The 22,659-nt window shown below is 33.2% G+C and overlaps 1 protein-coding gene across 2 annotated transcripts in view; it reads left to right on the top strand.

The window, feature by feature from the left end:
• LOC145292971 (soluble guanylate cyclase 88E-like) overlaps positions 1 to 18,393 on the top strand; it is a 233,096-nt gene extending 214,703 nt beyond the window's left edge. For both annotated transcript variants that reach the window (XM_080139206.1, XM_080139205.1), the window contains 2 exons: positions 3,127 to 3,236; positions 17,634 to 18,393. In XM_080139206.1, coding sequence (XP_079995332.1) covers positions 3,127 to 3,236; positions 17,634 to 17,721 — 198 coding nt within the window. In that variant the 3' untranslated portion in view covers positions 17,722 to 18,393. The remainder of the gene's footprint in view (positions 1 to 3,126; positions 3,237 to 17,633) is intronic.
• Positions 18,394 to 22,659: the final 4,266 nt, after the last annotated feature.

The raw sequence follows: 22,659 nt of genomic DNA, 5'->3' as shown, positions 1-22,659 counted from the left end.
GACCAGAAATTGTCTTTAGTAATTTGGTAGAGACCGCTGAGGTCAATTTTTTAAAACCTTGACCCCTATTATGATCCCTTAACATTTATTGTTTTGAGTTCGAATCAAGTTATTAAGTTAGATCCATGTCCAAGAAACCTATATCTAAAATTTCAAGTGTTTAGACCCAAAATTAGCGGAGGAGTTTGGTAGAGTTCTCAAAGGTCAAATCGTTGAATTTTGACCCCTTAACAGCCAAATTTCTGGCCGAAAACCGATTACGAAGATTTTTCCACATCTCACTACCCTGTATATCAAATTTCGAGTCTGTAGACTGAAAGTTGACTGAGTTATTGCATAGGGAAATGTACACAGACAGACAGACACTCAGATACGCAGACACACAGACAGATACTTTCACTTTTGTATATATATATATATATATATATATATATATATATATATATAGAGAGAGAGAGAGAGAGAGAGAGAGAGAGAGAGAGAGAGTTGAGAGGCAAAGGAAGGAAGGAGAAAAAGAAAGTGAAATGGACAAATTCAGACTTCTTTTCCTTTTCTGTCACCAGTTAATACCAAATGAATTATCGATTATTGATTAGTACTCGGTGATTCGAGTGGCAGTATTATAACTTCTTATTGTGAGGATAAAATTCATCCACTTTATTTATTACTAAAAGAAAATATTGATTAGGATTAAATATAAAAATTAACGAAATCGATTTTCTTTCAACAACACAGGCCAATATTTGCCATGAATCACTAACAAAACAGTTTTTTTTTTCTTCATGTAAATTGTTGTCAAAAAAGTCAGAAAATCAAAAAAGTATGAGGGAAAATCGACCTTTCCTAAAAGGCACACTTGGATAGGATGTGCAACATTGTCAATAACTCTGACACAATCTTCTTTTTGCATTGTCGATTTGGTCTGTGATGTCTCTGTTGAGTCCAAGACTAGTCTGGGATTGTTTTACTAGATATTATCTTTGAGATAGTCAGTTGAGGTCTTATAACTTGATGAGTGAGAAGCCCATTTAGGATCCCACCTGTTACTGATGAGACAGACATTAAAGTATCCTCAGATATCATTTAACATTGATAAAACAAAGACTGTTGGACATTCATCACTGAAACTTTGTCAGCAGTTTGTTTGTACTAAATGTGGTTGGATTATGAATTCTGTTAACGATTTCATAGGTTTCATTTTGCAGAGAGAGGGAGAGGTTCAACCCGTACTAGTAAAATACTCACAGAATATTTACTAAACAAAATGTTAATGGAAAAATTTAGCAATTGCTATATATCGATAGCACATCCCGTGATCTCTCATTAATTCTTTTTTTTTTTTTCGTTTTTTTTTTACCAGAAAAAGACGATCATATTCTACTTATTTAGGTACCACTAGCAAGGAGACCCGACGTTGCCCGAGATTGAATAATGATCAATGAATGTTTCAAGCTCCCATATTGAAATCGGTGAAATCGCCCTTTTTCAATCAAATCAGTTGATTGCCTAATTGATTAGGGACCTATCACGGGGCATCAGGAGGAAGCTTCACATGCCTCTCCGCAGTGACTTAGTCCAAAATACATTGTAGTCTACATTGCACTGTAGAGAACCTACTGCTGATTTTATAAAATTATTTTTATACATAATGACATTAATTAAAGTTTAAAATACAAAAGTCAAGTATCATGCTTGAATTGTGCTCCAAACAGAAACATTAATTTCAAACGTGCCTCTGTCATATCAAATAACCTACTGTTTATTTTATGTGCGTGGCTTTACTGCTTGTGCGGTGATAATGGCTTGAATTTATATTTAAAATGAAACGGTCAAGTATCATGGTGCAATTGTGCTTTAAACAGAAACATTAATTTCTAATGCACCTCTGTCATATCAAGGAATCTACTGTTGATTTTATATATACTTTTGTGTGGTAATAAAACTTTTCAGATACACTTGTGATGTTAGGCTGTATAAGGTGTTAACTTTGGTCAAAATAGCCTGTTCTTTCTTTCATCAGATTATTCCCATTATCGATTATCGATACTTATTGGAGACATTACGATACAAGACATATCTATGAACACTGTCAGGCACATAAAGTACCTTCATGTGAAATTTCATAAAACTCGGCCGAGCCGTTTTAGAGTCCATAAGGAACAAACTCACAGGCACACACAGACACACACAGACACATACAGACACACTTCTTTTTTATATAATAGCAGAGATATGACAAATATATCATGTTTCCATATTCGTTCTCACATAGTTCAGCAGAGATTCCATGTTGGAGATGACAAACTGAAAACCTAGGTGTGCCATGTTTGTTCGACAGAAACACTTTCATCGAACCCACACTTTTTTTTATAAACTCATCTTCACCTCAAACAAGCCACAGTGCAATTTGGACGTAAGAGGATACTATCTAGGACAATATTTCTTGTTTCTGAGTACTTTGGCTGTTAAGTACCTGCCTTTGTGTGCATAGGCTGTTAAGTCCCTTACTGGATAGGAATGAGCTGTAATGCATGCCTTAGAGGTAGAAATGTATAGATGTTTAGTGATGGCTATTAAAACAGTTTGCATGTGAGGGATTAAGGGGCTGGAAGTTAGCGATTCCACTACAGATGCGGAGCAATGTGGGAGTTTAGTGGCGGATAGGTTGGAAGGAGTAGATTGTTAGCGTTCAAGAGAAGAGGGGTTATTTACCGGGACACTATGTAGGGAGTTGAGCAGCAATATGTATGTTCACATTACATTTAGACTTCTGCATGTCAATACAGTCAAGAATAATAGTTCGAATAATCTTTAATTGTGAATTAATTTTTCTCTACAAATCTAATTATAAAGTTGGAATCCATACAACAGGGTTAATAGAGAAAATAATAAAGGAAAAGCCCAACAAGTGTTAACACTACATGTAGAAAATATACAAATTGAACAGAGTAATCAAGCAATCGCAATGCTTGAACTAGCAAGTCTCGTGAGATCGCGGTAGTTCTCGTTCTATTTATAGGAAAATCAGACGATTCAATGATCCTTGTTTAAGTGCTGTATGACACTAATAAAAATGGATTTTATGTTTTACAACGATTTTTTTTTTTTTTTTTTTTATCCTTTCAGGGTAAAGGAATGATGCCTACATATTGGTTAGCCGGAATCAGAGGAGATAAAACTACGGAAGAAAATCGGATTCTATATGAAAAAGAATTTATCCAAGACGGAATGACTATGTAAGAAGTTTTTTTGTTTGTTTGTTTGTTTGTTTGTTTGTTTGTTTGAAGAACCTCTTTCATAAAATTACAGTTTGCAAATATCACAGAATTTTTCTCTAAACGTCTGGCTGAAAAGATAAAAATGGATAACATACTAGAAATTGAACTCGGGTTGTTTTATATACACACACACACACACACACACACACACACACACACACACACACACATATATATATATATATATAGAGAGAGAGAGAGAGAGAGACAAAGAGAGAGAGACTGAGTTATTATTATGTATCTACATAAATTTTATGTAAATATTTTCAGTATTTATTTTGACAGTGCTCGATACTACTATATATATATATATATATATATATATATATATATATATATATATGGTTTCCGTTCTGCTAGATCTACAGCAGATCTACTTACAGTTATATCTCATAGGATTAGCGAATCTCGACGGAGGCAACCTTTCTAGGGCAATTGCTCTTGACATATTTAAGGCCTTTGATAGGGTATGGCATAAAGGTTTACTTCACTATGGTATAGCTTGAAATGTCTTTTCAATTATTAAATCATTTCTTTCTGATAGTTTCATAAGAGTAGTAGTTGATGGGCAGAAATCAGAAGCTCACAGTATTAACGCTGGTGTCCCTCAGGGGTCCATCCTGTGCACAACTCTCTTCCTGATCTATATTAATGATCTTCAACATCACATCCTTACATTATTCGTTGACATTTATGCTGATGACACTCCCATCTATGGTAGCACATCTAAGACTGTAAACAACCGAGTTCTCTCCGATTCTCTCTCCTCTGATTTTGAGCATGTGATACAATGGGGAAAGGAATGGCTGGTTACTTTTAATGCATCTAAAACCAAGCTTTTATCTTTACATCATCAATGCTCTTATCCCCATCTGACATCAATTGAAATAAATGGCTCTCGTCTTGGGGAGGCCTCATGTTTTGACAAGCTTCTGGGCTTGACCTTTACTCTTGATCTGAGATGGAACACGGACATCATATCTGTTGCCAAGGCCACTGGAAAAATCGTAGGATCCTTCTGTCGATCCAGTAGATATCTCACTGCTGATGCAATTCTCTATCTATATAAGAGCCAGATACGTCCAAGGATGGAGTACTGTTGCCACATCTGGGCAGGAGCTTCTAGAAAGGACTTGTCCTGACTTGATAGACTTCAAAATAGACTTCGTAGTCTCATAGGAGATGTCCTTTTCTCTTCCCTGCACCCTCTATTTCACAGAAGAGATGTTGCGAGTTTGTCTCTGCTTTATCGTTATTTTCATGGCAAGTGCTCAACTGAGCTTCAATCTATGGTCCCCCTCGCCAAACTTTCACAAGAAACACTCGTCTAGCTGAAAACACTATCAATAATTCCCTCCATTCTTTATCTGTGCCTAAATCCAAATGTAAATTCCATGAACAAAGCTTCTTTCTTAGAACTGCACGCCTGTGGAACACTGTTCCGTTTTCTTGCTTTCCAGCTAACTACAATCTGATTGTCTTCAAGTCCAACGTAAACAAGTTTTTGATGAGCCATTCCACTTAAGTTAACAAATGTACCTAATTTTCATTACTAACGATTACTGTATTGTCCAATTGACTACTGTACACTCTTAATCCTTATGCTCGAGTGGTCTCTGGGCCTTGATAAGTGGTGATGCCTATGTAAATATATATATATATATATATATATATATATATATATATATATATAGTTATTCACTATAATAATTATTAAATACCTACAGACACTAGTGTTTCATCCTTTTGGAAATCGTCAGTGCTGTGTATCACGATTAGCACCAGTCGATAGATTTGAACCCGGCAACAGAAGCCATCTCTGGCTTCATTAGCAAAGAACCCAATTCATTCGGCTACCGTTAACCACGAGAAATGCTCTTTAATTTAAATGTTGATTTTTTAAATGCTTTTTAACGTCTGTCAGAGTGATCTAATCACTATATGATGATCTGCGCATAAGAGCTTAATTGACTGCATTTAATTCAACTGAAAGTGCTAAATGCTAAGAAACGATTTTCTTAAAGAGGCTGACATAATTATCTACTATAATAATTATTAAATACCCACGGACACTAATGTTTCATCCTTTCGGGAATCATCAGTACAGGGTGTCACAAAACTCTTTGGATCTCTGAAGAATACTAACCTGAAATAATTATATATATATATATATATATATATATATATATATATATATATATATATATATATATATATATATATAATTATTCCAGGTTAATACTCTTTAGAGGTAAAACATCCAAAGAGTTTAACGAGGTTTATACAAAAGTGCTCAACACCAAAGTAGAGTAAGATATACTTTAATATATATATATATATATATATATAACTACTTCATTTACTCACATAAAATTAATATACGAAAGTATAGATTTATGCGTAAACTTTAAGTATTTACTTCAAAAGTGCTCAATACGTAGGTAGAGCTAGTTAATAATTTATAAAATATATATGGCAATTAAGCTACACTGAATATTCAGCGTTTCATTCACTCTAGGATTCGTCAGGCTTATGCGCGAATTCTGTGGTTGTTTCTCGTTTTTATATGGTCCTCTTCTGTTGAGGATTTTAGTTAGCCAATAAGCTTTCTAATATCCACCGCACCCCTTCCTATCAGCCAATGGGCATGCATTTTATCGAACAAAGGATCTGTTTTAGAACTAGGTTAGTGGTTTAAGGCAGACCTTCTCCTCCTTTTTTTTTTTTTTTAATATATAATCGCCATATATATTTTATAAATTACTATATATATATATATATATATATATATATATATATATATATATATATATATACATATATATATATAATGGGCACCATTTATCAAAACCCAAAGGCTACTCAAGGATAAGAGTAATTTTCCATTTCTTTTTTTTTAACTTTTACTCACCCCAAACAAGGCATGTTTCCACTGAGACCTAAGGAGTTACTATGAAATAAGGGGCCAGATTTATTGGGCGGTGGGGGGGGGGCCGAAGTGGAGAATAGTGCACTGAAATGTTTATTTACATTGCTTTTAAATTTCTACACGTTGGTAGAGTCAGAGATACAAGAGAACAGATTGAATTCTAGAGGCAAGTGGTTTAAGAGGAAAAATATATTACAGTAGAAAGATTTCTGGTGTCTTGAAACCTATGCATTGAAGGTGTGAGATTTTGCTGCTTGTTGAGTTGTTCAGGAATATTTTTTTTTTTTTTTTTTTTTTACAAAGGCATCACCACATTATCAAGGCCCAGAGGCCACTCAAGGATAAGGGTTAAAGAGTGTACAGTAGAAATTGGTCAATATAGTAATCATTAGTAATGAAAATTTGGTAAATTTAATAACTTATATGGAACGGCTCATCAAGAACTTATTTACTTTAGACTTGAACACAACCATATTGTAGTCAGCCGGAAAGCAGGAAAACGGAAGACAATTCCACAGGCGTGCAGTTCTAAGAAAGAAGCTTTGTTCATGGAATCTACGTTTAGGTTTAGGACAGATAAAGAGTGGGGGAAATTATTGATAGTGTTTACAGCCAGACGAGTGTTTCTTGTGAAAGTTTGGCGAGGGGGGACCATAGATTGAAGCTCAGTTGAACACTTTCCATGAAAATAACGATACATCAGAGACAAACTCGCAACATCTCTTCTGTGAGATAGAGGTTGCAAGGAGGAGAAAAGGACATCTCCTACGAGGCTACGAAGTCTATTTTGAACTCTATCAAGGCAGGACAAGTCCTTTCTAGCAGCTCCTGCCCAGATGTGGCAACAGTATTCCATCCTTGGACGTACCTGGCTCTTATATAGATAGAGAATAGCATCAGCAGTGAGATATCTACTGGATCGATAGAAAGATCCCACCATTTTTCCAGCGGCCTTGGCAACAGATTTGATATACGTGTTCCATTTAAGATCAGGAGTAATGGTCAAGCCCAGAAGCTTGTCAAAACTTGAGGCCTCCTGAAGACGAGAGCCATTCATTTCAATTGATGACAAATGTGGATTAGAATGTTGATGATGTAAAGAGAGAAGCTTGGTTTTAGATGCATTAAAAGTAACCAGCCACTCCTTTCCCCATTGTACTACGTGCTCAAGATCAGAGGAGAGAGAATTGGAGAGAACTTGCTCGTTTACTGTCTTAGATGTGGTACTATAAATGGTAGTGTCGTCAGCATAAATGTCTACAAATGATGTAAGGATATGATTTGGAAGATCATTAATGTAGATCAGGAACGTTAAAGGGGGGCACAAGTGCAACAAGTTCCCTTGACGACATTCTGTTGAAGTTCTCATAAAACAGGCACAGGAATGCAATATTATGGCAAATGGTGTAATCCTTAGGAGAGTAAAAAATGGACCTTGGGTTTACTTTAAACAGCTTCATATCTCTCGTTTCTCTTATTTTTTCCTTTAGTCCTTTTATTTTATGGATGATGTTTCTGACAAAAAGGAAAGAATTACTTTTTTGGGGTTAAAATCTATACCTCTCACTCTTATAGTGGGATAGTTTTTTACTTTGATATAGTATTTATTTTATTTTATCTTATTTATTTATTTTTTTAGTTTCTTACACAAAGTGGCTTCATGCCTTGTCTACAGCTATTTTCATTAAAAACATGCTTAAGTCTTATCTACCTTGTTTCAAGAATAAATGGACTTATCTAGACACACTAAATAGACTTACCTAGACACAATAAATAGACTTACCCAGACACAATAAATAGACTTACCTAGACACAATAAATAGACTTACCCAGACACAATAAATAGACTTACCTAGACACACTAAATAGACTTACCTAGACACAATAAATAGACTTACCCAGACACAATAAATAGACTTACCTAGACACAATAAATAGACTTACCTAGACACAATAAATAGACTTACCCAGACACACTAAATACTTACCCAGACACAATGTCTAACCGTCACGCCAGCAATGACGTTATTTATTTGACATCCAACTGCGATAGCGTACCCATGAGAGTGTACGATCTAATCTTGACAATCAGTCTAATGGGTATTGGGCTATTTTGGTGGCCTTTTATGTGTTGGGCTGTGGTATTAGTCCTGAGATTTCTTAGAAGGTTCATCCTACCAGACTTTGCCTCTCCTCTTTGGGGTGGAGTAAGTTTATTGCTAATATCCTGAAACGCCCTAACCGGAGAATGCTCACAAATTGCTCAGCTAATTTTTAATAGGCCAAAGTATGCCTCTTAAAGAGTGCTGACTTATTCTTCCTGCCTTCTAATCTTGTCACATCTCCCTGCGAAGGTGGGAAATAAGTGAATACTATTGTTGGTGCTATGTGTATGGCATCCAGTGCTGATAGTAAACACATGCCAATCGAGGATCTGATCTCGACAATCAATCTGGCAGAAACTGGGCTGTTTTTGTGGCCCTTTTATCCATTGGCTTAACACATTAATCCTGGGTAGCCTAGGAGATTTATCCTCTAACGCATTGCCTCCTCTCTTTGTGGTGGAGTAAGTTTATTGCTTACTGACTTAGGCGCCCGACTGGGGAATGCCAACAGAACTTCCAAAGTATTTTTGAATTTAAATATGCCAGAGAGCTGCTTCTTTAGGAGAGCTGGCTTGATTCTCCCCACCTTCTGATCTTGTGTCACATCTTCATATAGAAGTTAGATCTTTGGTGTAAAGAAAGTAAATACCCAGTTACTAAATATCTTTTTTGTTTCTCTCTCACTGACTTTATCTTTTTTCCTCTCCAATTATGAGTTAAATAGTATTACGGTCTGCAATGATATTTCCTTTCGTTTATAATATTTATTCAATTCTTTTTATCTTTTCCTTTCTTTACTAGTTTTGATTGTTAATAAACAGAGAGAGAGAGAATGTATAGAATAAGATCAGCGAGAAAAGATGAATGTGATAGGTAGAAATTTAATAATAAATGAGTCGCTGAATAAATTGGAATTTTATTCCTGTTAGGATGATTAATCACAATTGGGAATAAGAAAAATCAAAACATTTGGAAGTATCGGATTCGGGAAAATTTGTGCCAATTTTCCAATGTCAAAAACAATTCTTTTGTTTTTTTTCTTTTGGTTTATTTTTGTTCAAAACTTAATTTTACATTGCTGATACTAATGATAAAATAATAAATATTTATTGATTTTAAACTATTAATAAAACTAAAATCTATAGATCACCCCACACAAGTGTATTTTTTTCCGTTTATAAAAATATGTGCACATATTACATGGGGTTTTAAGGCAATTCACAACTCATCAGTGCCGCTAGACTAGCATCTCTCCCAAGCCAAAGATTGAACCTAGAACCGTCGTGTTGACAGTCGGCAGTTCTCCCACGACCATGGAATTGACGCCCGTAAATAACTCGTCGGAATGTCTATTTAAATAGACACCCGCCACCACTTTTATAGTGCTCAAATCGCCTATTTGTAAACAAACAAACAATGAGCTTCGCATTTTTCAGCCAATTAAGTAGCGGGTGAGATTAACAGCAGCAACTCTATAGCTAAATATTTAGATATTTTGTAATAATTGAAATTAATAATTTTGTTAGAATCAGAAATTCAGAATATAATTGGTAAATGTATCTTAATCAGGAAAAATATTGGGATTATGCCATCACTAATTTATATATATATATATATATATATATATATATATAGAGAGAGAGAGAGAGAGAGAGAGAAAATAAAAATGAACAAACCGTATTATGTGTTCATCAACGTTTCGTTTTTATTTCGAGACTTCCTCTGGATGAAATAAAGACGAAATAAAGACGAAACGTTGATGAACACATAATACGGTTTGTTCCTTTTTATTTTCTCTATTTTGTCGGAATACTATTTCCATTATTTTCATCATATATATATATATATATATATATATATATATATATATATATATATATATATATATATATATATATATATATGTTTCTAGTTTAAATTTAATTTAAAATGATCATTTTTCAAATAAAATTTAAAATTTATAGCTTGAATCAAAGAATACAATGAAAAGTAGAAAATAATCTGACACTATAAAGAAGCAAATATACTGAGAGTTGGAATTTTGAGTGTGTTCTCAATTATTGTTATGACTCGCTTTCACCTCTTGAATATTCAGTTCTTCTTAAGTAATTTCTGTCCATTCAGCCATTGATTCCATTCCTTCATGGTGACATCATCCATCTCAAAATCGCTTTAACTGTTACCGGAAGTGACCCTTGGGCCTTGACAAGTGGTGACTTATTATTACATAAACAGAAAAAAAGAAGAAAGAACTCATCTAGAATATAAAAGTCTGTATATATGTATGTATGTATGTATGTATGTATGTATGTATGTATGTCTGTCTGTCTGTATGTATGTATGTATGCATGTATGTATGTATGTATGTCTGTATGTATGCATGTATGTATGTATGCATGTATGTATGTCTGTATGTATGTATGTATGTATGTATGCATGTATGTATGTATGTATGTCTGTATGTCTGTATGTATGCATGTATGTATGTATGCATGTATGTATGTATGTATGCATGTATGTATGTATGTATGTATGCATGTATGTCTGTATGTATGCATGTATGTATGTATGTATGTATGTATGCATGTATGTATGTATGTCTGTCTGTATGTATGTATATATGTATGTCTGTATGTATGCATGTATGTATGTCTGTATGTATGTATGTATGTATGTATGCATGTATGTATGTATGTATGTCTGTATGTCTGTATGTATGTATGTATGCATGTATGTATGTATGCATGTATGTATGTATGTATGCATGTATGTATGTATGTATGTATGCATGTATGTCTGTATGTATGTATGTATGTATGCATGTATGTATGTATGTCTGTATGTATGTATGTATGTATGCATGTATGTATGTATGTCTGTATGTATGTATGTATGTATGTCTGTATGTATGTATGTATGTATGTATGTATGTCTGTATGTATGTATGTCTGTATGTATGTATGTATGTATGTCTGTATGTATGTATGCATGTATGTATGCATGTATGTATGTATGTATGTATGTATGTATGTATGTCTGTATGTCTGTCTGTATGTATGTATGCATGTATGCATGTAAGTATGTATGTATGTATGTATGCATGCATGTATGTATGTCTGTCTGTATGTATGTATGTATGTATGCATGCATGCATGTATGTATGTCTGTATGTATGTATGTATGTATGTATGTCTGTATGTATGTATGTATGTATGTCTGTATGTATGTATGTATGTATGTCTGTATGTATGTATGTATGCATGTATGCATGTATGTATGTATGTCTGTATGTATGTATGTATGTATGTATGCATGTATGTATGTATGCATGTATGTATGTATGTATGCATGCATGTATGTATGTATGTATGTATGCATGTATGTATGTATGTATGTATGTATGTATGCCTGTATGTATGTATGCGTGTACGTATGTATGCATGTATGTATGCATGTATGTATGTATGCATGTATGTATGCATGTATGTATGTATGTATGTATGTATGCATGTATGTATGTATGTATGTATGCATGTATGTATGTATGTATGTATGTATGCATGTATGTATGTATGTATGTATGTATGTATGTATGCATGTACGTATGTATGCATGTATGTATGTATGTATGTATGTATGCATGTATGTATGTATGCATGTATGTATGTATGTATGTATGTATGCATGTATGTATGTATGTATGCATGTATGTATGTATGTATGTATGTATGCATGTATGTATGTATGTATGTATGCATGTATGCATGTATGTATGTATGCATGTATGTATGTATGTATGTATGTATGTATGTATGTATGCATGTATGCATGCCTACCTAAAACCTTTCTCAGCTGCATTGGACCGGGTCGAAACTGGTACCATCTGAAAGGGCGATGTCTTGGTCGAATAATATGTGAAGATTAGTAAAAAACGGTAAATTATTTCCTATAGAAATTGACGTTCCCAATGAAGGAGGGTAACAAAAAATCGTTCCTTCATGACAATTTAGCTAAACACGCATGCGCGAAAAAATGTTCTTTCTTGAATTAATTTAAATGCAAAAAAAAACGATGTTATTTTACTGATGTGATCGTAGACCAGTGGTTTTAGTGACAGCATCGTTATCTTAAGATTGCACGTTCGCGCCAACATATTGGACTTTTTTTTTTGGTTTTTAAAGTTTAAATATTTAAACAGGATTATTTATGCCATTTTTTCGTTCGTTTATAATTATTTTCCCTTTTTTTTATTTTTCCATCACATTCACTGTTTTTTTTTAATTTTTGTTTTTCTGATTTTTTAAGAAGTTTTAACATTTAAACAGGGTTATTTACGCCATTTTTTTTTGTTCGCTTATTCATTATTTTCCATCACGTTCGCTGTTTTTTTTTGTTTTGTTTTTTTTCGTTTTTCCGATTTTTTAAACAGGGTTATTTATGCCATTTTTTCGTTCGTTTATTATTGTATTATTGTTTTATTTACCTCACACACACCTCACCACACCCGGGACGCCGGGTACCACCACAAAAAGAAAAAGAAAAAAGGACCATAGTGATTTTAATAAAAACATTGTTATCCAATCATTACATGTTCACTACAAAGACACATCTAATAACTGTTGCGATTCAATTAAGTCTACACATATAAAGGACATTTCACAATATCTCACATCAGAATAAAGCTGAATAAAATACAAAATATTAATGAATTTACAAAAAGTGCAGTGGAATTATTAGTAGGTTGAGAGAGAATAACCAGTTTACGTATAAAAAAGTGGAAGATAATGGAAACGGATGAGAATTCAGATGTGGAGAAAGTATGAATGGATAGCAAAGTTTCTGAGGTTGTTCAGTAATTTTGCTATTCTGATGATACCACTAGAACAGAAGTGGGTGCAGGTCCTAATAGAGAAAGCAAAATAAATTGTTTTTAATTAATTCCCAACGATATTTCCTTTAAAATAATTAATGTCGCTAATAGTAATGATTACTTTGTAACTTTTGACTTGGCAACAACAGGTACTTCAGCTACTTTAAATTAAAACTTGCCACAAAAATTTTTAAAAAAAAGAAAAAAAGCACATAAATAAAGAAAAAAAAAAGAAGGTGAACTTAAAATCTTGAAAAGTTGTCGGTTAAACAAATATCAGATTTCATGAAAAAAAAAAAAAAATTCTTGTTGGCTTTTTCTCACATCTTGTCAAAACAGCATGAGGCCATTTTTAATGATATTGTTCTTTGGGGGCCATTTTTTTTTCCTTTGTTCAACATTTGTTTATCGAAATATTTATACAAGTTTGTTGCTGAGTTATTTCTTGAAAATCATTTTATTTCCCTAAAATAACACTTGAAAAAAAAATGTACATTAGTTTTCACACTGAGAATTTTCGTACTTTGTGAAAATTGGGTAAAAATTGCTATTGTTTAAATGCAATGATTGTAAAAAATCTAAGGGCAAGTAACTGAGTCTGAATAATCTCGGTGACAGTCAGCCATGCATTGCATAATATATATATATATATATATATATATATATATATATATATATATATATATATATTATGTTTATTGCATTTTATTGTATCTTTATTTTTGCCAATTATTATTATTATTATTATTATTTGATTTTTCTATAATATTTTTTATATATTTCTCCCTATAAATCTTTTCTTTTCTTTTATATTTCTTCTATTTATCTCTATTTTATATTATCTATTCAGCCTCTAGATACCTATAGTATATTTTTATTTTTAGGCTAATGTTCTCATGCCAGATTTTTGTGTTTATATAACCTTGCTCTTTTCTTTTGATGAGAAACATTAAGCTTCGAAATACTATGATGAAAAGAGTTTTTCTTTTTCCTTATTGATTGAGTGGTTTCATAAAGTTTACTAAACTTTGACCTGTGATCAATTATTTCTTATCTATCTATCTATCTATGATAAGAATAAAAGAAATAGTATTCTGACAAGATAGAGAGATAAAAAGGAACTCTCTCTCTGTGTTTATATATATATATATATATATATATATATATATATATATATATATATATATATATATATATATATATATTGAGTAAAAGGATTCATAATTTTTTAATTGAAAATCAGTTTCAAAAGGAAAAAACAAACAAAATCAATAGTTTGTACGATCGTTTCGGAAACGATGTTTTATTGAAATAGACAATATGTCTTGAACAATAATTTTATAAAAATATTTTTTATATTTCAACAAAGTCTCCTCATTAGCAAAATAATGAATCATTTTACTCAATATTAAAATAGCTCAAGGATAACCATACCTATCGAGCTTATTATATATCTACATTACAGAGAGCACTGTCTTTTTCTTTTAATAGTATTAGTACATTTTTTTTTTTTACATGGAGGTCACCACCCGGAGGCCACTCAGGGATAAGGGTTATTGCATGTACAGTAATCAGTGAGATAGTATTGTAGTAATCATTAGTATTGGAGATTTGATAGAGTGTCTTACTTAAAGGGGCGGTTTGTCAGGAATACATTAAAGTAAACTCTGCTCTTTAGACTAGGTCTAATTCCCCCCCAAATTATATATATATATATATATATATATATATATATATATATATATATATATATATATATATATATATGAGGCAGGGGCGGAGATGGGACTAGTGCCACTCGTGCCCGGCACGACCAATAACTCGGTCAATGTTATTCAAAATGGATTCAAAAATAGATGGTTCGGCCAGAGAAATGTAGTCGAGAAGCGAGAAATTATCAAAGTTGGCCGCCCAACTCCTTTATTGGTGAATAAGGTTAGAACTCGTTCGTTCCAATCCAAATGGTTTAATGACATTGACTGGTTATGTGCGAGTAAATCCGAGAAAAAACTATTGTTGGCCTTGCTTGCTTTTCACGTCTAAATCAGGACAATCATAGACTGATACTGGCAAGGTACGTTAGTCAATCTGTGCTATACAATGGAGAGGCACGCAATAGCAACTATGATGACTTACTTTGGGTCCACGGACCATGGGTTGGGAACTGAAGTTGACAGAGGGCAGTGGGGGGGCACGAGTAGCAATTATAGGCTAGAGTTGCCAATTTTATAATTCCTCTTTATATAATATATATAAATATTATGAGGGTATCAAAGAGGAATTATAAAATTCTTTCAATGGGAACTTATCTCCATCTCCATATAGAATAAAATGACTTGCAGAATTTCCCCTCTGGACCAAAGTATCGCAAGGTTTGCAACAAAAGATGCACGCTGTCCACTATAAGAATCTCCTTCCTTGTCGTCGACGACGTCTTTATCAAAACAACACACACAGCCCTTGAGATCGTTTTTTTTAATCATTAAACACATTACGTGTAGATTGGTGATGTTTCAAACTGACGCATTTCATATATATATATATATATATATATATATATATATATATATATATATATATATATATATATATATATATATATATATATATATATATATATATATATATATATATAAAAATAAATAAATAAAATAAAATGGAGGTGGAAGCGAAACGTTGAGTATTCAGGTCCTTCCACCTCCATTTAATTTAATATCGTCGGATTTAATCCAGCTCAACAATATCTCTCTCTCTCTCTCTCTCTCTCTCTCTCTCTCTCTCTCTCTCTCTCTCTCTCTCTCTCTCTCTCACACACACACACACACACACACACACACACACACACACAGTGAAGAGTTTAGCTTTGTTTTTTCAATTTGGCTATAGTTATCAATCTTGCTTTCTTTTTTTTTTTTTTTTTTTTTTGGCCTTTTTTCTGAAAGACTTGGCTTCAAATATTTAGTAACGTCTAGCAATCCAATTAGGGTCAGCTATTAGACACGTTTACCCTTTTAGAACCTTTAAAACACACATAACTTTCAGATTGCAAAATAATTTTAAAAAAAGAAAGAAATGGTAGACCTGAACAATGGTGCCCCTACCATTTACTTATTTTATTTTTCACTTATTCGTAAATTTTTTCCAGCGATTATCAGCGCTTATAGGTTTAAATTTGGAATTATTGCTTTCTACTACAGTGGACACCAACTTTTTGGCCATTCCCGGAGTTAATGCTGCCACTAAATTCTTTTTCATCAGTTCATTTGATCCTTAAATTACTGGAATGATGGAGATCTTCCTAAGATTCCAGTTTCTTTTCATGTCATACATGAAACCTTGATGTTTTATTACTTTTTCACTCTCTGCTTTGTTTAATCCAGCATCATTAGAGACACTAACTTCTACTAAGATTGTTTCTTTCAACTTATTGCCCCATATAGCTATGCCAGATTCAATAGCTTCATTTTCTAGGTACATAGCTGTAGGAATTACATGTAGTAATTGCAGAAAGTGACAGCACGTGTGTAAACTAAAACACACACACACACACACACACACACACACACACACACACACACACAAAAAAAATGAAAAAGATATGACTTTTAAGAATGACTTGAATAGTTGATTCAAAGGTGCTTGTGCAGTATAATGGGATTTCAAATAGATGCATGTCAGGTAAAAACATTATTACGTATTTATGTGTCATGTCGAAATTAGTATAAATTCCAAAAATTATGAAAAATGATCCAATAGAAAAGTAATTACAAGTTAAAATATAATTTATCGAATCATCGAGTTTTATCATATGTTTTAATGTGGAAGAGTTGTGCGATCAATTCTGTATGACAAACCGACTTATCTCCCTTGCTTTCCTTGAAATTCGCCATTAAATAAAAATATGTCTGACCGCTAGTGTCTATGATTTTTTTTAGTGAAAACTAGATCTAGCACACCTACCGGGTCACTTTTCATAATTTTGGGAATTTATACTAATTTCGACATGACACGTAAGTGCATAATAGTGTTTTTACCTGAAATTCATTTGTTTAAAATGTCATTGTTCTGCGCAAGCATGGTTAAATGAAATGAACAGTGTAAGTAAATGGGTTACGCTGTAGCAGTAAGAGTTAAAAGGGGCTGCCTGGTGATATTTGAAGATGTGTAGAGGGCATAACTAAACATCTGTATACCACTTATAATTCCTGACTTTTACTTTATGACATTTTGTTGAACCTTCGTTTCCATTTCTTTTATTATTATTTTTTTTTTTCTTACTATGAAAAAAAATATATAAGAATTCTTATATTTATTTATTTTTTTTCAACTTTTTTACTTGCTTTTCTTTTTTTTTACTATGAATAAATGTAAGAAAACAACTTTTTTATATTTATTTATTTTTATTTCATTTTTGGTAAATTTTATCTATTTATTTATTTATTTATTTGCAGGGAAAAATTCAAGTTAGCAGAATTGAAGGAAGAAGAAATAATAAAACAACAAAAATTAAAAGCCGCAGCCACCGAAACTGTTTCGTGAAGAATTTTACAAAAGATTTATAGCTTCTCAAGAACCACATGCTAAATTCCTTAAAATGATAACGGTAAAAAATAAGCCTACATGATAGAATGTTTCTTGAGATAAACAACCCTCGCTAAGTAAATGTGATTCTAACTATATGTTATACAAACTTGTTCTTTGCATACGAAATAATGTTTCAAGTTTTACTGAAAACAAAAAGCAAACATTTTTTTTTTTTTTATTCAAGATGTTCACAATCTCTTACCTTGAGTCTTGAAAAAGTCGGACGGCCATTTTGAAAACTAAGCTGCAAGAGATACATCCCCGTACGTGTTTTGCGAATACTTCAACAGAATGTGCTATGAGGAACTTACTACACTTGTACCACCTCACCATAAATACCCCGCCCCGACAAGCAGTAAAGTCCCACCCCTTCACTGTAGAATACTGGAACACTTTCTACTCTAATAGTTTCTTTTCTTAAACCACTTGCCTTTGGAATTCCGTCCCCGTTCCCTGTTTTCCCCAAAACATGCAGAAATTTAAATGTAATATGAACAAGCATCTCACTGCACAACTCCACACTTAGCATGCTCCTAATAACTCTGGTCCCTAATTCATAGTATCCCCTTATCTCTTAATGGCAATATGTCTTGTTTGGGGGTGAATAAAAGTAAAAACAACAATGATGATTAGTCTTTTTCACCTCAATACAGACTATCAGCATTATGAGCATCATCAGCATCATCTCTAGCATCATCAGCATCAGAAGCATCAGAAGCAGTAGCATGCAGAGATCTGGAGCCAACTTCTTCATTATATACCCCAAAGACTTAGGTATAAGTCCTAGTACTGAGAAATATTATGAAAAAGGGAGGTAGTTTGAATATGATAGGATGCCTCCACCCCATTTGAATGCCAGGGTCCACCATGGTATTACTCCTCCTCCACTGCTCACTATTAGTCATAAGTATGTTGTTTCAATCTGTGATAGATCAAGAAATTGTCAACTGCTCAAATAAAAGCAATCTACTTAGTGACAAACAATATGGATTTCCTCCTGCAAGATCAACTTCTGATATGCTGACTGTAATATTGCATAGGATCATGGGATCAATGAATCTCTTGATGGGGGCTTTGTTTCTAGGGTAGTAGCTCTCGGCATATGAAAGGTATTTGATACAGTCTGGCACAAAGTTACTTCACAAACCTGCTATGTAATATCTGGCAATATTTTTTCAAGTACCAAATGTTTTCTTTCTGTGGTAGGTCTATGAAAATAGTTGTTGATGAGCAAAAATCTGAAGCAGTTACTATCAATGCCAGTGTAATTCAAGGATCTATTCTAGGCCTGGCTCTCTTCCTTCTTTTTTATTAAAGATCTTTAAAATAAAGCATCAATAATATTCTGAGATCAATTATTAAATATCTGTGTAGATGGTATAACTGTCTCTGGCAGCACTTTGAAGAGCATTGTTGATCAACATCTTACTGATTCGTTTTCTTCCTCCATTTGTTTAACATGAAATAGAATTTCCATGAACAGTTCCTTTCCAAGTACTTTCTATCTGTGGAATACATTACCATGCGACTGCCTCCCTGCAGACTACAACATCGTCGTCTTAAAATTCAATATCAACATATACTTGTCATAAACCGTCCTCATAAATAATCAAACTTTATTCATTCTAGCCATCATTTTCAATCTTCTTATAATATTATTCATCATTCAACTGACAATCTATCCATTTTCTAAACTCTTAATGCTCAAGTGGATTTTAGTCTTGGTAAGTGGTGACTTAGTCGTAAATTTAGAAAAAAAAAAAATAATTCGATCAGATTAAATGAGGATTTGATGACTGGTTGAGTTATCTTATTTTGATGAAATTATTTTTTTTAACATAAACAGCTACTATTTAGTAGCCATTCACAAACTTTCTTTTGAAGCATGAGAATATTTGTAAATAGTAACTACTAGGTTGAGTGAAAAGTTTGCATTCAAATAATTTTTACAGTGTAAAAATTATGTCTCATCCACCATATACTCAAGGCGTTGCTTCATCTGACTACGGTCTATTCCAATCAATACAGCACTTCATGTAAGGTCTCTGATCTGAATCTTTCCATAAAGTTGAACAAGACTTTCAAGAATGTCTCGATTCAAAGCTGAAGAACTGATTGTAAATAAACGCCTTTATCCATTGCACCACATGTGGACAGTCTTCTGAAGGTTGGAGGTTAAATCCTTACTTTAGGTGATAATAACTTAGAATAATATGGTAATTAACACCTCTACTCAGTCATGGCTGATACGAAAGTGTCATGGTAATATCAGATTCACAAGCAGCCCCCAGTCACTTGTATATCTCTGTCAGGGGAGATAATGATGTTAGGTTTTTTTGTAGTTTTTGCAGGAAAGTGTCGACATCTTCCTACATCTAATACCTGATATTCCAAAATGGTCACCCATTTGGTACTGACCACCTAAACGTTGCTTAACTTGGGTGATCTAATGAGAACTGGTTTATCAATGTGATTATGCGTGACTGATGAAACAAAACAAAAAAAAAACTACTTTTGTAGATAAAATAAAGGATTCAGTTCAAAATTCTGTATAAGTTCTCAAATTCGAGCAAAAGATGTTCATGTTTGAAAAAATGCAGTTGAAGAAGGTCAAAATTCATAAATGTGAAAATAACAAACAAAATGAGAATATTAGTTTTGCAGTTTGTGTGCAATGAAAAATGGCATCTAAGGTTCTTCTGCCTGGCACAAAAGCCAAACAGCGTTTCATTACTACTCACTATCCCACATATGTGAGTGTCCAAGATACTCTTGAGTAGTTTCATTATCTCGCCAGTGAACTGGTAACCATTTACGAACTTTTTTTAAAAAAAACTTAAGTACATTTGTAACTTTTATTAAATAATTTTTGTTTACTTCCTCTCCAGAAAGTTAGGCACAAGGTCAAGCAAAGTTTTGAAGAACCAACATATTAGGTGAAATGCACTCTGGCTTACAAAAAATGCTTAAGCAGCATTCCCCAGCAAAGGTATTTCTGCCCACTAACTATTAACTAATCCTTTTTCAAAGAGAGGGTAAAATCTGGGAAACTAAACAAAACCATACCTCAGTTTAATAGCAAAAAAACTCTGTAAGGGAAAAGTTTGTGCGTTGTATAAAAATAATCTGACAGTATGGAAGTTCTCTCCAAATAATACAAATGATACAAAAGCCATTATTTGTTTTAAGAGAGTTTTACGATATAATCGTATTGAAATACCAATTCTTGTTAGATTACTGTAGTTAAGCAACATGGAACCTGACCAGTACCAGATGGGTGACCATGTAGGAATTTTAGGCACTGTATGTAATCTTTCAATGACTGGGATATACATGCAGCTGGGGACCGATTGTGAATTTCATATTCCCTGTAAACTTCCTCCTTTAGAGGAAGCTGGTATAGCTCGCCCAGGGCTAATACCACGCTAGGTATTACCAGTTCAGTTGGATTAGTTGTTTCCTTTTCACTAGAAGTTGGCCTCTCACATTTCTACCTACTAACAAATCTATATAACGTAAAAATTAGAACCGTATTTATTCCAGTTGCTGAGGAATTTCATGCCCAGAGACACTCACAATACTTATAAAATGCTTTCTGATTTTAGCATATTTTTTTGATTAAACATCAAAACGGTGCAGTTGTTTATTGATCAATTTGTAACGCATCATGTTTGTACCTACCAATACAATAAACAACAGTAAGCATTAGCCATTGTTTTATTTTTATTGTAAACTAGAAAAATACAGTTTTGCGCCATTTTTATGTCCTCTTACGAAGATTAAATTCAAGATATTTCATTAAATTATTAATCGTTAAATATTCTGAACTTTCCCAAACAGATTGTTAATCATTCTGCACTTTCAACTAACAATGTCCGGGGTTACATTCGACACACTGCTAGCAAAGCTCATTACTCCAAAATCCAACAAACTGTTATCAAAACTCGGTACTCCAAAATCTAAATGGGTTAAGTCTCTGAAAAAAAGGCTTTTTATGCAAACCAGCAGCGTCTCATCTGCATATGGTTGGTAGGAATTCACATTAGTTTTTGCGATTGTTGAAGATAAAGTCAACTGGGCGTCACCATTTTAGTTTTTTTCTATTATTCAACAGCTAAACCCTACAAGATATGCAGACACATAGGCTCTTTTTGAAAGTAATTTTTGCATTTGTTACAATTTCCTCTATAAGATATAATGATAAAAAACCTTATTTTTAGAATATTTATTTCAGAAAAGGTGCTAACCCTATATACACTCTTATGCAATGTTTAATTACCCACTAATTTGTTGTCTACTCACGCGTTAATATTATTAGGAAATTGGGTTCATACCGTTTGTAATCTAAATAAAAACTAACAGCACTTTTTTTCACTGACACCGTAGTTCGCACCGCCTCTTCAATGTGTTCTCTCAGTTACAATAATGTGTCATGCCTCAACGTAGCATGTGTGTATGGCTCACTTCCCTAAAAAAAAACTCTCTTGTTCTTCAAGCGGCTTGATTTTATGCAGCCCAAGATCGTCTAATTTGCATATGAGTGACAAGAATTTGTATTGGTTCACGTGACTGTTGAAGATAAAATCATCGCATTTTTTTAATTTTTCTATTTTTCAGCAGCCAAACTCTACAAGACGTGCAGTCATGTGGCGTTTTTGAAATTAGTAATTTGCACATTCATTACAATTTTCTATGTATGTATGTATGTATGTAAGTATGTATGTATGCATGTATGTATGTATGTATGCATGCCTACAACTTTCGACAGAGGCGACGAGTTTTCAAGAGATCAGTATCATTTTGAAGCTCGATCCTTTGGACGACAAATATCGAAAAATTGGCTGAAAACATCAATTCCTTCACCCTCAACAGGGCACTTTTCTATAAGGAGCG

Source organism: Euprymna scolopes, chromosome 14 (genome assembly GCF_053919585.1).
Source record: "Euprymna scolopes isolate OS-2025 chromosome 14, ASM5391958v1, whole genome shotgun sequence".
In the NCBI taxonomy this organism is placed as follows: domain Eukaryota; kingdom Metazoa; phylum Mollusca; class Cephalopoda; order Sepiida; family Sepiolidae; genus Euprymna; species Euprymna scolopes.
Note: the sequence above shows the minus strand (reverse complement) of the source record. Positions and strands in the feature narration are given on the sequence as shown.